This window comes from Loxodonta africana, chromosome 17, assembly GCF_030014295.1.
Source record: "Loxodonta africana isolate mLoxAfr1 chromosome 17, mLoxAfr1.hap2, whole genome shotgun sequence".
In the NCBI taxonomy this organism is placed as follows: domain Eukaryota; kingdom Metazoa; phylum Chordata; class Mammalia; order Proboscidea; family Elephantidae; genus Loxodonta; species Loxodonta africana.
Window position 1 is genome coordinate 72,854,027 of NC_087358.1, and position 18,459 is coordinate 72,872,485.

At 41.9% G+C, this 18,459-nt stretch overlaps 1 protein-coding gene and 1 pseudogene across 1 annotated transcript in view; one reads left to right on the plus strand and one right to left on the minus strand.

The window, feature by feature from the left end:
* The window catches only part of C17H13orf42 (chromosome 17 C13orf42 homolog), a 43,216-nt gene that overhangs the window by 11,732 nt on the left and 13,025 nt on the right, over nucleotides 1-18,459 (minus strand). The window contains exons 2-3 of the mRNA XM_023551345.1: nucleotides 5,372-5,519; nucleotides 2,494-2,734 (exon numbers count right to left, since the gene is read on the minus strand). Of these exons, the coding sequence (XP_023407113.1) occupies nucleotides 2,494-2,734; nucleotides 5,372-5,519 (389 nt within the window). The remainder of the gene's footprint in view (nucleotides 1-2,493; nucleotides 2,735-5,371; nucleotides 5,520-18,459) is intronic.
* LOC100676334 (prefoldin subunit 4-like) lies at nucleotides 8,637-9,015 on the plus strand (annotated as a pseudogene).

Here is an 18,459-nt window from a genome sequence, read left to right on the forward strand (position 1 = left end):
CGACTCGACGGCACTAGGTTGGGTTTGGTTTTGGTTATCATCCTGCAATCCTATTCCTAGGTATATATCCTAAAAATGACATTAACAAACATATATACACCTATGCTCATTGCTGTTTTATTCACAATAGCAAATAAATGGAAATAACCAAAGTCCCCAACAACAGTTGTCTTAGTCATGTAGTGCGGCCATAACAGAAATACCACAAGTGGATGGCTTTAACAAATAGAACTTTATTCTCTTACAGTCCAGTAGGTTACAAGCCCAAATTCAGGGCATCAGGTCCAGGGGAAGGCTTTCTCTCTCTGTTGGCTCTGGAGGAAGGCTTCCCCTGGTTGAGGAGCTTCTCAGGCACTCTGTGGCTAAAGGACGTGCTTTGCTCCTGGTGTTGCTTTCTTGGTGGTATGAGGTCTCCAACTCTCTGCTTGCTTCTCTTTCCTTTTATCTCTTGGATAAAAGGTGGGGCAAGCCACACCACAGGGAAACTCCCTTTACACTGGATCAGGGAGGTGACCTCAGTAAGGGTGTTACAATCCCACCCTAATCCTCTTAACATAAAATTACAATCACAAAATGGAGAACAACCACACAATACTGGTAATCATGGGTATTTTGGGGGGGACACAATTCAATCCATGACAATGGTTGAATGGATAAGCGAACTGTGCTACATACACAATGGAATACTACTCAAACATAGAGAACAATGACGAGTCCATGAAACATATTATAACATGGATGGAGGTGGTGGGCATAATGCTAAGTGAAATAAGATAAGCACATAAGGACAAATATTGTATGAACTCTCTTTTATAAGAAGACAAGAGCTGATATATAAAGAGAGACCAATGTTCATTGATGGTTACCAGGGAGAGGAGAGGGAAGGGAAAAGTACACTGTAGATTATAGAGACTTATTATTTTGGTGATGGGAAAAGTGACACTGAATGTTGATGTAGTGAGCACTGCACAACCAAAGTAAAAACAAGTGCTTGAGCACATATGGATAGGTACAGACATGATGGTACACTGGTAGGTACAGGTGTACACATAGGTGAGAACAGACAGAAGTATCTATAAAAAAAAAAACAAAACCAAAGCTGTTGCCGATCACCAAAGCTGTTGCCAACGAGTCGATTCACTCCTCTTGACCCTACAGGACAGAGCAGAACTGCCTCATAGTGTTTCCAAGCAGTGACTGGTGGATTCAAACTGCTGACCTTTTGGTTAGCAGCTGAGCTGTTAACCACTGTACCATCAGGGCTCCAGAAGTATCTACAGGAACATGTAAATAGAAATAAGTGGGTGAAGGCACATATATTCATTGAAAACACGAGTATAGATCCTCCACAGACATAACCAAACACCTTTTAAGATTGGTTTTCTGCATTTGAAAGCTCAGGACCATAGTCTCATGGGACAACACAGTCAATTGGCACAACATAGTTCGAAAAAATTATGATCTCCTCCTAGTTAAGTGAGTAGCATCTGGGGTCTTAAAAGCTTGTGGGCGGCCATCTAAGACATAACTACAGGTCTTTACTCACCAGGAGTAAAACAGTAAGAAGGTAACAAAAAGGTCAGAGAAGGAACAAGTCTACACAAGCCACAACCTCATCTACCCTGAGACCAGAAGAACTAAATGGTGCTCAGCTATCACCACCCACTGTTCTGACTGAGGTCACAACAGATGGTCCCAGGTAGGACAGGAGAAAAATGTAGAGCAGAACTCAAATTCTTATTAAAAAAAAAAGAAAAAGCCATACAAATTGAACAGTAGAGAACAGAGGACTCCCTGAGACTACCGCCCTGAGGCAGTCTTTAAACCTAGAACTGAGCCTATCCCCTGAGATCACCTTTTAGGGAAATGGTAGAACAGCACACAAAATAATCTTACCCATAAGATCAGTGCACTAAATAAATGCCATCCGTATGAGACCAAAAGGTCAACAATTACTCAAAAGCAAAGACAAGAAGACAAGGGGGCAGGGAAACCAGAGCGCTGGTAAGGGAACAAACTGAACGCAATTAAGGAGAATGTTGGCACATTGTGATAAACGTAACTAACGTCACTGAACATTTTGTACAGAAATTGTCAAGTGGGAACCTAACTTGCTGTGCAAACTTTCACAAAAAATTGAAAAAAATATTATGTACATACATATATATATATGTGAAATCTGTAGCCCACAGTGCCCTTGCATCAGTGGCACTTGGGGAAACAATGACAGAGGGACATGAAACATGAGGAGGAACGGGGCCAGAAGGAAGGGAGGCAGATCCAAAGCTAAAGCATCAGTTGGGAGCAGGTGACAGCATGAAACAGGCTACAGTGTAACACCGCCAAAAGAGCCAAAACAACTAAGGCCCACCCCAAAGAATACACGAGAATGTTCGCCATGAAGGACGGGGACTGAAGCCACTGTCAGAACCACCCCAAGGGTCTGGAGGACATGAGGACAACTCAGTGATACTTTTTATCCCAAATACTTACTCTTTTTTGCAGCCCTTGGGCTTAAACTTCAAGGTGTTGAAAGCCCCTTCCACAGCCTTGGGCAAGTAAATGGGGTGCCTCTCGAGTCTCCTCTGGGTTCCCATGGTCCTCTGCTCACTGCTCTTGCAAAGCTGGCCATCTAGCGTGTGGACGGCACGGGCAGCAATGGCCTCAGAGTGTCTCCGTGGCGCCCGAAGGATCCAGTTGGAGTGCAAGCTGTGCTCTCGGGAGCTGGTGGCCACTGGGAGAAAGAAGGAGGAGCCCCGGGAAAGGAGCGTTTGCCATCAAGAGGAGCAGAAGACAAAGGAGAGGGTGGGTCAGACTGAGAGCTCACAGCAGTGCTCATGTCCAGCAATGTTAGTCAAAGCATGTTTTTAGAAAGGTCCAGAAACCCAAGGACAGGATAGGAATGCGATGAAATATTGTGTGTCCATTAAAATGAGAATATAGATTTACTGAGTTGGAAAGATACCCAAGATTTATTGTAAATTGTTAAGTGAAAAGAGAAGATGAGAAAATAGCAGAGACCCCCCCCTTTTTTTTTTCTTTTATGAGTCCCTAGGAGGGGCAAACTGTTAAGGGCTTTACCACTAGCCAAAAGGCTGGTAGCTCAAACCCACCTCGAGGTGCCTGGGAAGACAGGTCTGGTGATCTGCTCCTGAAAGGTCACAGCCTTGAAAACCCTACGGAATGGTTCTACTCTGCACATATGGAGTTGTCATGAGTCTGAATCAATTTAACAGCAACTAGCAAGAAAAATAATAAATACATATGGGAGCATTAGTGGTTCAGTGGTAGAAATCACGCCTTCCATGAGGAAGACAGGTTGGATTCCCTACCAATGTATCTTATGTGCAGCCACCACTCATCTGTCCATGGAAGCTCGTGTGTTGCTATGATGCCGAACAAGTTTCAGTGGAGCTTCCAGACTAGGGCAGACTAGGAAAAAATGTCTGGCAATCTATTTTTGAAAATCAGCCAATGAAAATCCAGTGGATCACAATGGCCTGATCTGAAACTGATCACGAGGATAGCACAGGACCAGGAAGCATTTCATTCTGTTGTACGCGGGGTTGCCATGAGTCAGAGGCCAACTCCATGGCAGCTAGCGATGACACGTACGTAGGTAGGTGTGAATACTGAAATAAATTTTTGAAAGGATATACACCAAAATGTTAACAATGATGAGTGTAGAATTATACAGGTAATATTTTTTATTAATATGATTTACAATGAGCATATATTACTGTCATTGTAGAAAACTGTAAGTCATTGTCATTAAGAAACTATAACTGCAGAGATGACATTTGAATCTGCAGCCCTTTCTCGAACATTCTGGATTTCCCAGGCCTGACTCCCAGGAAGAGAGAGGGCTATGCTTTGTCAGGAACTGAAGGGGCTGCCTGGGAGGGGAGGGCAAAGAAATTACCCTCCACGGTAAAACCAGGATTAGGAACAACTGTTTGTGAAATTTTACAGAATCCTGTGAGAAACCAAACTTCATAGACAAATATCTATCAGGGCAAAACAACAACAATAAACCACAAGAATGTAATCTTTGGAGCATTAGATAAAACACTTGCGAATGATTTAATATTTGTACCAAATGCTGCTGCTACCTTTGTATCCTGGGGCCAATAACCTCCTTGAATAAAATCGTTGCTTAATTACACCTTGAGGCTAGGACAATGTTTAAAGGAACTGACAGTTGAGTGCTAGAATTTCAAAATGGGCTCAACTCATCAACACAGCTGAATTCTTTGCTCTCTACCGGGAGAGACCCTGGGATATACCTTGGTAAAGAGAAAGGGGGAGCTCTCAGCCCTCACCTTCTTTCTCTCTTCAGAGCTCAGGACTGGGGCCTGGGAGGTCATCTTGGGGCCTCTCCTGGCCTACATCCCCACTCCTGTATGGTGACCATGCAGGCCACAGAGGGTGTGACGGGAGGGGGGTTGCAGAAGGGTGGCAGAGTGGGTGAAAGGTCAGAGTCGCTCCAGCAGACAGTGTTACCTCAAGGCCAAGCTAACTTAAGAAGGTTCAGCAACTGGATTTTTTCCCCACGCTTCTGCCACCTAAGCCCCTGTCTAACCGCTGATCTTTCCCCTATCTCTATAACCAGTTCACTGGTTACCGTCCACTTGATTCCGACTCATGGTGACTCTGTGGGTATCAGAGTAGACCTGTGCTCCCTAAGGTTTTCAATGGCTGATTTTTTGGAAGTAAATAACCAGGCCTATCTTCCAAGGCACCTTTGAGTGGACCTGAACCTCCAACATTTCGGTTATTGCACCACCCAGGGACTCTCCTGTCTCTATAGTTGTGTCTTCCAGAGTGTCTTGTGGTTGGAATTATACAGGATGTAGCCTTTTCAGACTCGCTTCTTTCATTGGGCAATTTGCATTTAAGTTTCCTCTGTCTCTTCCTAGCTTGAGAGCTCATTCTTTTTTATTGCTGAATGATACTTCATTGATTGGATGTTATCACAGTTTATCCATTCGCCCAATGAAGAACACCTTAGTTGCTTCTAGTTTTCTTTTAATACAGTTTGTCTATTCCCTTTATTTAATAATTTCCCTATTGCTTCCTCTCATGGAGTCTGACAAACATTCCGACCTGTCTCAGCTGCGGTAAATGGATCACAGGGGAGGAGTCTGGGCCCAAATTTGGCCCCAGAGTGCTGGAGGGATCGGCTGGAGTGCCAGCTGAGACAACTAAAGCAAGAGGCTTCAAAGAGAAGAACAGGCTCTGGCTCACAGGTGTGGGGTTTCCCTTTACTCAGGGAGGTGGGATTCCTGAGAGCCTACTCAACCCACGGCCAGGGGCCCTAACCCACTCGCTTAGGGGCCTCCGGGGGCGTGTGGCCTTCCATGGCACTTACCATCAAAGTCCACGTCCTCACTGGGCAGGTCAGCCTCCGCCGTACGCGGCCGCTTCTCTGTGTCCAGCTCCGCGATGATGGAGTCAAAGAAGGCGATGGCCTCCGCCACGTCTGCGCTGAACTGCGAGTACTTCTTTGGGGTTGCTTTCTGCTGGCGGAGAATGAGAGAGTATTCCTGAGCTAGACTCTGCATACCTTCACACACGTCAGCCATAGAAGGCAAAAAGGATGGAAGTGTTGTAAAACCAAATTTATATAGCATTTTCAGCTTTGTGCAGTTTAAAAAGTAAATTTGAGTAAGTGTCCTGTGGAAGGAAGGTAGACACCCCAGATCCATGATTGTGTAGTTTAATTGAGTTCTAATTATCTCAAGGAGGGACAGCGAAAGCACAACAAGGCATAGGTCTTTCTTGGTCGCTGATTTGTTAGTAGACATTAGGCAAAATAACGAGTCTTTGGCCTTGTTCTCTGCCAGTAAACACCCAGTTAGGAAACTGTCCAGCTTCTTAGGTAGAGAGTGAGGTGCTCACAGCATGAAAGAGAGGAGAAGGAGCATTGTCAGTATCTAAGGTGGCCAAAAATGGGCTCAAGGCGTGGAATAAAGAGAAGAGAAACTAGGTATGGTTGTTTGAAAAGCATACAGAATAATAAACTGTAGAGTTAAAAAATCTATTGATACACAAATGTTCAAGCAGCTCTATTTACAATAAACAGCCAAAACGTGGAAACAATCCAAGCGTGTCCACCACAGATGAACGGATAGGCACAATGTGGTATATCCATGTAATAGAACATTACTCAGCCATAGAGGGAAATGAAGCTCTGACACATGCCACACATGGGTGACCCTGAAGACATTATTCTGAGTGAAGTCAGTCAGTCACAAATATTGTATGATTGCAATTATGTGAAATATCTAGAACAGGCAAATGCCTAGAGACCAAAGTTTATTAGTGGTTAGCAGGGACTCCAGGGAGGGGGGAATGGGAGTTATTGTTTAAGGGGTGCTTGGGGCAATGAAAGGTTTTGGAAATGGACAGTGATGATGGTAGCACAACACAGTGAACGTCATTAATGTCACGAATGGTGCACCTACAATGGTTGAAATGACAAATTTTTGCTATATCTATATTTAATTTTGCTAAACATATATGTAACAAAATGTTTGCTACTTCAGCATCCTCTGTGTGTATAATTCAGTGACATTAATTGTGTCTATCATGTCGCGCACCATTATCCATTTCCAGTTTCTTTATCACCCTTCATGGAAGCCGAGTGGCACCTGAGCAACAAGTCTCCCTTTGGCCCTCTGACCACAATAAGATTATAAAAAGTAACAATAACCTAGCCAGGTTCCAGGCTCTGTCCCAGCTTTCTCCATAATCACGTTTAATCTTCACGACGACCTAGAAAGGCATGAGTGGCTGACATCATGGAAGTAAACACACCCTGTTGGACCTGGAAGGAGAACTGATGACGAAGGAGACAGACTCAATAGGTGAACTAATAAAGGACTCTCTGAGGAATTAAGGAAATAATAAGACAACTTGGGGGGGGGATGGTACAATATGTAGTAATGTTAGCCATTTCGACCAGCTGTAGAGTTCTTTTATTGTATGTGGGTTTTTAAAAGTGGGGTGGTATTAAAAATGAATACGACTGAATTACAGACTGGCATGTTGGGAAATAAAAGGATGGCTTCTCTGTGTGCCAAGATTTTTGTGAAATATCTGTATTTTGTACTACTAGGAAGCAGTTTTAAATACGGGAGTGTTATTTTATTTTTTTCCTGTTGTATTTAAAAAGGGCTTTCTCAGAGAAAATGCTGAAGAACCACAACATACGCTTCACCTTTTCCATAAAAAGTGGAAGATTATCCACATGTAGTTATTCTTCTCCCTTCAATGCCCCCTAAAATGAAAGAGAAAGAAGAGAACAAAGTAGAAACCCCAGAGATGGGGAGAACAAGAAAAAGGCCATGAGTGGAAGAGAGATTTCAAAAAGCTTTTGGCAGTTGGAGAGCAGCTGAAGGGTGGCAACTGAGGTAGCAGGAGTCCCTAGTGGTGCAGTTAACCAGCTCGGCTCCCAGTTCACCCAGAGACTCCTCAGAAGACAGACCTAGAGATCTACATCCGAAGTCAGCCACCCAAACCCTGTGGAGCACAGTTCTACTCTCACATACGTCGGGTCATGCCATGAGTTGGCCACAACCGGTTTTGGTTAATAACCTATTTCATCAGCATCAAGAAGGAAAGCGGACATGTACTGAGCACGAACCACCCACTAGCTCACTTAATCCTGACAACTCCGCCTCAGCTCCACAGACAGCAAATCAGAGACCCAGATGTAACCGGATAGGAATGGGTCTCACCAGGTGTGACCCCTCAAGTCAAATGAGAGACACCAGGCCTTTGAGAAAGAGAAAGTGGACTTTACTGCAAGTCAGCCAAGCAAGGAACTCAGAGACTAAATCTCAAATCAAGCTCCCCGAGGTTGGGGATTTTAGGGCAGTTATAAGGTTTGGGATAGAGAATTTATGTATAATTCGTGAAGTTTCTGGGAATAGGCAGGCAATTTCAGGAACTAATTAACATGTGCAATATGACAGCTGCGGGGTATGACACATGAAGTTTATCTAAGGCCAGCTTTGTGGTGTATTGCTCATGTCCAAATAGGGGTGGGGGGGGCAGTAAGCAGTAAGACCACCTTGGGCTGCAACACAGAAATACCTTATCAGAGAGCCTGGCTGTGATGGGAAGAGGAGGCGGTGTAGTTTAACTCCGTTGGTTACGTGTCAGGAGGGGGAGCAAGTTAACCCTGTCCGTTACATTCCCTCCTCTGGTTTTCAGGGTCTTTAATCTTGAAGATAGATCTTTATGCAGGTGGTGGCCCAAACCTCTGGAACTTTTGAGCTTGCAGACTGGTATAAGCATGTGCATTGTAGGATCTGAGGTTTGTTGAGTTAAGAGGAACGTGGCCATTTGTCTGAAGCATCATGATGTTCACAGCTGTTAGGCAATTTTGAATGAGCCTCAACTTTTACTTAATGATTTTGGCAGCTGTTGTCTAGACTTATCAGTGATTGTAAAATATTGCTTTTCCAATTCTGCATTCTTTCTGCCTTTATTAGCTGTGCTTCTGATAAGAGAAACTTTCCTTCATTAACTATGTGGTTAACTTTAAAAATATGATCTGTATAGAAATGGCAGAATACTTAATCCTTCCCCTTTATTTACCTTTCTTCTAGATAATGAATTAACCCAAGATGGCAGCCACCATGAAGGCAGCTGCAGAAGATGTCAATGCTACTTCTTAAGACCAACAAAAGATGAACAAATTTGCACAGAATACAAGTAGAATCACAGAGTTAAGAAAGAAACAGACATAAAAAAGAACTCCAAAATTTAGAAGACGCTTGTAATGACATCATGCTGGCAGATGACAACTACTTAATGATGCCTCATCAAGTTGGTGATGTTTTCATTAGCCATGAAATGTTAGAAGAAACAAAGAAAAATTTGCAAGAAGAAACTGATGCTTTAGAATCCAGAGTCGAATCAGTTCAGCAGGTGCTAGCAGATTCGAAAGTACAATTACATGCAAAATTTGGAAGCAACATAAACCTTGAAGCTGATGAAAGATAAACGTTTTATAATACTTTATTTGTTTAATGAACCTGAATATTGTTTAAAATGAAAAAAAAAAAAAAAGATAATCAATTGATACCCTAGCAACTTTCCAAGGTAGCCAATGAGCTTGTTTGTTTGTTTTCTGGGTTTATTACAAATTCATGGACTTTTAACTCATTTTCCAGTAATGTCTTTCCATTAGTTGTAATTATTCTTTTTTATTCTCAAATTGTCCCGTATTTGAACAGCAGGAACCTTTTCAAGGTGGGTCCTGAGCCTTTCTGACACAGTCTTAGCAGTCTGTGATAGCTTCCCTAACTGTGGGCTTAACAAATTATCCCATATTCAACTTGTATGTTTCCTACCCCAGCTACTAGTCGGGACTCCCAGAGCCTTTCCAAGCCCTGATTAGCCCCAGGCTGATTCTAGCTCTGTCTGCTTTCCCATAGCTCCCATAGGCCTTTCTGGCCTACACTACAACATCCACTTGACGATCCTTCTAGCAGCAACCACTAGCACGGAGGGCTGTATTGGCTGAGGCTCAGGCTCATGTCACAGGAAAGTCTACTTTACAAAGAGATAGTTTTACAAAGGATGCCCTGGTTGGTGCAAACGGTTAGCAAGCTTGGCTACTAACCCAAAGGTTGGAGGTTCGAACCCACCCAGGGGTACCTCAGAATAAAGGCCTGGCAATCTGCTTCTGGTTTTTATTGAAAACCCTATGGAGCACGGTTCTGCTCTAACACCACGGGGTTACCATGAGTAAGAGTCAACTTGACAGCAGCTGGTTTGATTTTTTTTTTTTTTTTTTAACACAATGGGGTTTCAGTAATAAACATCACTGGATAGGACCAAAATAGTCCTCCATCCCTAAACTCAGTACTGTAAGAAAAAGTGGATGGCCTTGCTTCCCTCCCAGTCATGAATGTCTTCTCGCTCAGAACCATGAAACTTCTTCTCTGGGAAACGTGGATGTAAAGCTGCCAGCCTCCTGCTGTAGCCTGCCAGGCCTGGGTGCTCCAGGTGCCCCTTTGCTGCCAGCCCTGCGGCAGCCCTGGCAGAAGAGCTTTCTGGAAGAGCATCTGTCTTGCATTGCAGACTCCATTCTAGTTATCCTTTCACACGTGTAACCTTCAGTGGCCTCAGGGTTATCATTTTCCAAGTCTCTCCCACCCCCACCACACCAGGCCTGGGGCTCAGTTTACTTTTCCGATGTGGAACATTTGGCATTTTTTCCAAACAGAACAAACTCCATCGTATTTTAATTTTAATTTCTGAGTCCCGGGGAGCAGTTTCTGATATTCTTCTGCATTTCATATTGGCCTGCCATACTACCTGGCTCACCTGCCCCCTGGGTACCTGGGCTACCCTCTTCTCCAACCCGTACATTTACTCCGGGGCTCTGTCAGCATTTGTCTACAAGAGATCTGAATTCTATAAAATGAATTTTCAGTTGCAAACAGCAATATTTTATCAGAGGTTGGGTTGGATGAACATTCTAAACCCACCCAGAGCCAAAAGGACCACCACTGAGCATCTAGCCTCCTTCTTGCCTTCTCTCCTTGGCAATTCCCCTTACCTCCTTGGAGGGTCAGCTCATGTGTCAGCTCCTCTCTGAAGCTTTCCCTGACTCTAGGCACATATTTTCTATGCTCACATTGTGCCTGTGTGTATAGGTCCACTGGAGAGTATTGTACTCTACCTTCTGTAGCCCCACACTCCACCAACCTGTCTGTCAGTTTGTCAGACTGCAGCGACTTGCATGTTGCTATGATGTGGAAGCTAGGCTACCAGTATTTCAAATACCAGCAGGATCACCCATGGTGGACAGGTTTCAGTGGAGCTTCCAGGCTAAGACAGACTAGGAAGAAAGGACTGGCAATCTACTTCCTAAAATTAGCCAATGAAAATCCTAGGGATCACAACAGAACATTGTTCGACTTGCTCGCTTTGGAAAGATCATCAGGAAGAATCAATTTATGTTTACTGAAGCAGAGAGCCAGCGAGGGCAAAGGAGTCCCTTGAGGAGATAGATTAGCACAATAGATGCAACAATGAGCTTGAACATGCCAACGATGATCACGAGGATGATGCAGCACTGGGCAACATTTCATTCTGTTGTACATAAGGTCACCATGAGTTCAAGGTGACTCACCAGCAGTTATCTATCTATCATCTATCTACCTACCTACCTACCTATCTCCACACTAGACCAGTGGTTCTCATTCTCTTCTTTGAGACAGATTTGGCAATAACACCCAGAGATATGATATGCCTCATACTTTTTGGATAGCTGCAGATAGACTGCTACTAGCACACAAGTACAACTGCACTAGGTCTGCCCCACTCCCACCCACCAACATTTTTCTCTTTTTCTTTCTTTTTTTTCCTTCTACCTCCCACCTAGCCCCATACAATACCTTCCACCCCTTCCCACTGGCCTCCAGGTCTGCCCTGCCTCCATCCACTTAGCCCTGTACGCCAACCCCATTTCCCACCAGCCCCTGCCATGCTGCCATGGCTACAGCACCCCTGCTACTCAGGCCTACCGCCACACCGGGCTTGTACTGCCCCTCTGCTGCTATCACTCAACCATCTGCTGAATGGTAGGAAGTGAACCTGTACCACTCCCCCTTGACACCCCCACCTATCTGGGGAGGGGCAGTGAATGGTGCCATATCACTGGACCAACATCAGGAGGCGGACAGCACCTTCCCAGTCCTCCCTTAGCCACCTATCCAAATCACTGTACAGCAAAGCAGGATTGTCTTGCCTGCTGCTGTCATTCCTACCTGGGCAAAGTGGTGAGAGCTATCATGCCCACAGATGAGCAAGCAGCAAAGCACACACCTGCCCCACCCACCCTGACATAACAAAACAAAACAAAGAAGCAGGATGAAACAAACAGACAATCAGTAATTAAGAAAATACTACCTCAACATCTTGGACACAGCAGGCAACATCGAAACATATAAAAAAAGCAGGACAAAATGGCTCCAGCGAGCAACCAAAATAAAGAATCAGATGACCTTCCAGTAGAAGAAAAGGCAGTGGAAATACCTGATATGGAATTCAAAAGACTAATATTTAGGGGTCTCCAAGGAAAACACAAACAAAACCAAAGATAAAAGAGACAAAAATCACGGAAAACACAGACAAAACCAATTAAAGCATAACCAAAACCAAGGAGAACAGGAAAAGCAATAGAATAATTCAGGAAAATAATACAAGAATGAAACATCAAGATAAGGAAACAATTAGAAATCATACCAAAACAGAAACTAGAAATCTAAAACAAAACGTCAGAAATGGACAACCCAATAGAAGGTTTTAGGAGCAAATTTGAAACAATGGAAGACAGAGTCAGCAAGATTGAAGACAAATCCATGGATGCCAGTTTGTTTGAGGAAAAATCAGAGAAAAGAATGAAGAAAAGCTAAGGGTTACGTGGGACACAATCAAGAGCAAAAATTTGCACATGGTCAGAGTTGCAGAATAGAAAATAGAAAACACAGAGAAGACCGTTGAAGATTAGCTGGCAGATAACTTTCTATCATGAAAGTTGAAAAGCTGACTATCCAAGAAGCTCAACGAACCTCGTATAGGACAACCACAAAAGAAAGTCACCAAGACATATCATAACACTTGCCAAAAAGAAAAGGACAAAGAAAGAATCCTGAGAGCAGCTAGGGAAAAATGAAAAGTCACATACAAAGGGGAAACAATAAGACTACGTTCTGATTACTCTGCAGAAATGCTGTCTACAAGAGACACATCTTAGACCCAAAGACATAAATATATTAAAAATCAAAGGATGGAAAAAGTATATCAAGCAAACAGTAACCAAAAGAGGGCAGGAGTGGCAATGCCAACCTCAGATAAAATAGACTTTAAGGCAAAGTAAACCATAAAAGACTAGGAAGGACATTATATAATGATTAAAGGGACAATCCATCATGATGACATAACCTTAATAAATAATTACACACCCAAAGACAGGGCTCCAAAATACGTAAAACAAACTCTAACAGCACTGAAAACACAAATAGACAGATCCACAATAATAGTAGGAGACTTCAACATGCCACTCTTGGCAAAAGACAGAATATCTAAAAAGAAACTCAACAAAGATACTGCTAATCTAAAGGTCAAAATCAACCAACGTGACCTTGTAGATATATATAGAACACTCTACCCAACAGCAGCAAAGTATACATACTTTCCCAATGCACATGGAACATTTCCCAGAAGAGACCGTATTTTAGGCCACAAAGCAACCCTCAATAAAATCCAAAAAATTGAACTAATACTAAGCATGTCATACAAGTAGAAATCAATGACAGAAGAGCAAGGAAAAATAAATAAATACATGAGACGCTATGAGTAACTGAATAACACCTTGCTTAAAAACAACAAAAAAAAAATTTTTTTTTTTTAAAAACAACTGGGTAATAGAAAAAATCAAACAGGGAATCAGAAAATTCTTAAAAGCAAATGAGAATGAAAAAACATTATACCAAAACCTTTGAGACCCTGCAAAGGAAGTGCTCAGAGGTCGATTTATAGCAATAAACGCACACATCAAAAAAGAAAGGGCCAAAATCAAAACATTAGCCCCATGACTTTACAAATAGAAAGAGAAGAGCAAACAAAGCCCACAGCCACTAGAAGAAAGAAAATAATAAAGATTAGAGCTGAAATAAATGAAATAGAGTACAGAAAAACAATAGAAAGAATCAACAAGAGCAAAAGTTGGTCGCTTGAAAAGATCAACAACATCAACAAACAACTGGCCAAACTGACAAAAGAAAAACAGGAGAGGAACCAAATAAGCCAAATAAGAAATGAGATAGGGGATATTACAACAAACCTAATGGAAATAAAAAGGATCATAACAGAATACTATGAAAAATTATACTCCAACAAATTTGAGAACCTAGAACAAATGAAAAAATTACTAAAAACACACTACCTACCTAAACTAACACAAACTGAGGCTGAAAATCTGAACAGACTCATAACAAAAGAACAGACTGGAGAGGTAAAAAAAAAAAAAAAAACCCAACAACAACAAATCCCTGGCCTGGACAGCTTCACTGGAGAATTCTACCAAACATTCAGAAAAGAGCTAGTATCTGTACTACTCAAACTATTTCAGAACATAGAAAAGGAATACTCCGGAATTCACTCTATGAAGCTAGCACAACCCTGATGCCCAAGCCAGGCAAAGAAACCACAAAAAAAGAAAATTACAGACCAATATCTCCCATAAATATAGATGCAAAAATTCTCAACAAAATTCTAGCCAATAGAATTCAGCATCATATTAAAAAAAAAGCCAACTAGGATTCATATCAGGTATGCAAGAATGGTTCAATATTTGAAAATCAATCAATGTAATCCACCACATAACTAGAACAAAAGAAAAGAATCACATGATCAACTCAATCAATGCAGAAAAGGCATTTGATAAAGTCCAACACCTATTCCTGATAAAAACTCTCAATAAAATTGGAATAGAAGGGAAATTCCTCAACATAATAAAGGGCGCTCCTTGGACACTCTAGGCGGCAGTTCTACTCTGTCCTATAGGGTCGCTATGAGTTGGAATCGACTCGACGGCAGTGGGGTGGTTACAAAACTAATGGCCAACATCACTCTCAATGGAGAGAGACTGAAAACATCCCTCCTGAGAAGAGGAACAAAACAAGGATGCCCTTTATCACCACTCCTATTTAACATTTTGCTGAAGTCCTGGTTAGAGTGGTGAGGCAGGAAAAAGAAAAAGAAATAAAGGGCATTCAAATTGGAAAGGAAGAAGTAAAACTATTCCTATTTGCAGATGATATGATCCTATACACAAAGAACCCCAAAGATTCCACAAGAAAACTCCTGAAACAAATAGATTCAGCAGAGCAGCAGGATACAAGATAAACATACAAAAATCAGTTGAATTCCTATACACCAACAACGAGAACTTTGAAAAAGAAATCAGGGAAATAATATTTACAATAGCCCCTAATAAGATAAAGTACTTAGGAATAAATCAACCCAGGGACATGAAAGACCTATGCAAAGAAAACTGTGATACATTACCGCAAGAAACCAAAAGAGACCTACATGCTCATGGATAGAAAGCCTCAACGTTGTGAAAATGTCAATTCTACCCAAAACAATCTACAGATACAATGCAATCCCCATCCAAATACCAACAGCATTCTTTAATGAAATAGAAAAACTAATCACCAACTTTATATGGAAGGAAGCATTACTGAAGAAAAAGAACAAAGCAGGAGGCCTTACACTACCTTATCTCAGAACCTACTATACAGCTGCAGTAGTTACAACAGCCTGGCACTGGTACAATGACAGACACATAGACCAATGGAACAGAATCGAGAGCCCAGATGTAAATCCAGCCACCTATGGCCAGTTGATCTTTAACAAAGGCCCAAAGTCCATTAAATGGGGAAAATACAATATTTTTAACAAATGGTGCTGGCAAAACTGAGTGTCCAACTGTAAAAAAATGAAATAGGACCCATACGTCATGCTATACACAAAAAGTAACTCAAAATGGATCAAAGACCTAGAACAGATTAAAAAACAAACCCATTGCCATCAAGTCAATTCCAACTCATAGTGATCCTATAGGACAGAGTAGAACTGCCCCATAGGGTTTCCAAGGAGTAGCTAGTGAATTTGAACTGCTGACCTCCTGGTTAGCAGTCAAGCTCTTAACTGCTGTGCCACCAGGTCCTAAAATGATAAAGATCATGGAAGAAAAAATTGGGACAACATTAGGAGCCCTAATACATGGCATAAATACAATACAAACCATAACTAACAATGCACAAACATCAGAAGATAAACTAGATAACTGGGAGCTCCTAAAAATTAAATACTTAAGCTCATCAAAAAACTTTACTAAAAGAGTAAAAAAGAGAACCTATAGACTGAGAAATAATTTTTGGCTACGACATGTCTGACAAGGGTCTAATTTCTAAAATTTATAGAATAGTTCAATACCTCAATAACAAAAAGACAAATAATTCCATTAAAAAAAGGCCAAAGGATATGAACAGACATTTCACCAAAGAAGACATTCAAATAGCTAACAGGCACATGAGGAATTGTTCGCCATCACTGGCCATTAAAAAAAAAAAATTAGAGAAATGCAAATCAAAACTACAATGAGATATCATCTCATCCTGACATTACTGGCACTAGCCAAAAAAAAAAAAAAAAAAACAGCAAATAATAAACTTTGGAGAGGTTGTGGGGAGATCTGGAACTCTTACGCACTGCTGGTGGGAATTTAAAATGGTACAACTACTATGGAAAACAATATGACACCTCCTTAAAAAACTGGAAATAGAAATACCATAAGATCCAGCAATCCCACTCCTAGAAACATATCCTAGAGAAATAAGAGCCATCACACAAATTGACATATACATTCCCATGTTCATTGCAGCATTATTCACAGTAGCAAAGAGGGGAATAACATAAATGCTCATCAACAGATGAATGGATGAACAAATCATGATACATACACACAATGGAATACTATGCAGCAATAAAGAACAATGATGAATCTGCAAAACATCTCACAATTTGGATGAATCTGGAGGGCATTATGCTGAGTGAAATAAGTCAGTCACAAAGTGACAAATATTGTTATGAGACCACTATTATAAAAACCCAAGAAAAGGTTTACATACAGAAAAAAAACAGTCTTTGATTGTTAGACGATACAGGAGTGGTGGGGAGGGAAAATCACTAACTAGAGAATAGACAAGTGCTAATGTTGGTGAAAGGAAAGAACATGCAGTATCTGGGAGGTCAGCACAACTTGACCAAGGCAGTCATAGAAGCTTCCTAGAAACATCCAAACACCTTGAGAGACAGAGTTGCTGAGGCTGAGGGTTGGGGTCCATAGTCTTGGGAAACATCTAGGTAACTGGCATAATAGTTCATAAAGAAAATGTTCTACATCCTATACTTTGGTGAGTAGCTTCTGGGGTCTTAAAAGCTTGTGAGCAGCCATCTAAGATACAGCTATTGTTCCCATTACTTTCAGAGCAAAGAAGAATGAAAAAAACTAAAGACACAAGTAAAATATTAGTTCAAAGGACTAATGGGCCACATGAACCACAGCCTCCACCAGCCTGAGCCCAGAAGCAGCAGATGGTGTCCGGCTACCACCACTGACTGCTCTGATAGGGGTAACAATAGGGGTCCCGGACAGAGTGGGAGGAAAATGTAGAACAAGATTCAAATTCACAAAAAAAGACCAGACTTAATGGTCTGACAGAGATTGGAGGAACCCCCAAGACTATGGCCCCTGGACAACCTGCTAATTCAGAACTGAAGACCCTCTCCTGAAGTCTACTTTTCAGCCAAAGATTTGACAGGTCTACGAAACAAATCATACACACTGAGGAACTTGACTCTTAGTCCAGTCAAGTATACGGGACCAATGGGCAACATCTCTCCAGAAGCAAAGACAAGAAGATAGGAAGGGACAGGAAAACTAGATGAATAGACACAGAGAACCCAGGGTAGAAAGGGAAAGGGGGAGAGTGCTGACATATTGCGAGGATTCCAACCAATGTCACAAAATAATTTGTGTATAAGTTTTTGAATGAGAAACTAATTTGGGCTGTACGCTTTCATGAAAACATAATACAGAAAAGAAAAAAAAAGAAACACTTGCTGTCAAGTCGAACTTGTGGTAACCCCATGTGTGTCGGGGTAGAACTGCCTTCCATAGGGTTTTCTATGGCTGATTTTTCAGAAGTAAATCCTTTCTTCCAAGGTGCCTGTGGGCAGACTTGAACTGCCGACCATTCAGTTAGCAGCCAAGCACTTAGCCATTTGTGCCACCCATACTTTTTGCTTTAACTTGGCGAGTTTCAAGAACTCTGTATTTCTTACTTCTGTGAAGTACTGCCAATACGCTCTTGACCTAATAATACCTAAAATGCTGAACGTCAATATTGATGATGAAATTTCCAGGACCAAATATGGTAACGGTCTGAATGTAAGAAGATTGTATTCCTTTGGACCATTTGGCTGGGTGAAATTAACCGCAAAGCTGCTCCAATTCACTCACAAGCAATGTCATGTTATCAGAAGAAGGTTTTCAGGATAAACTTGACTAGAGTTTCCTCAGGTCAGTGCTTACACCCCAGGATTATGTCAGTAGTGCTGGTACTGCTCGTTTAGGAGAGCCCTTATCTTTAGGGTTTCCAGTCTCCGTGGTGTAAATACTCCCACTGCAGCTAATGCCAAACTACCATATGACATCACTGGATGTGGAGCTGGGAGGAGACGCACTATAGCACACCATTATATGGCATTCTCACCCTACAGGCACAAGAGACAAAAATAATCTCAAGAGCAAAAATAACACCTGTTGCCTTTATCTTTAATGTTATTTATTTCATTGTAAGC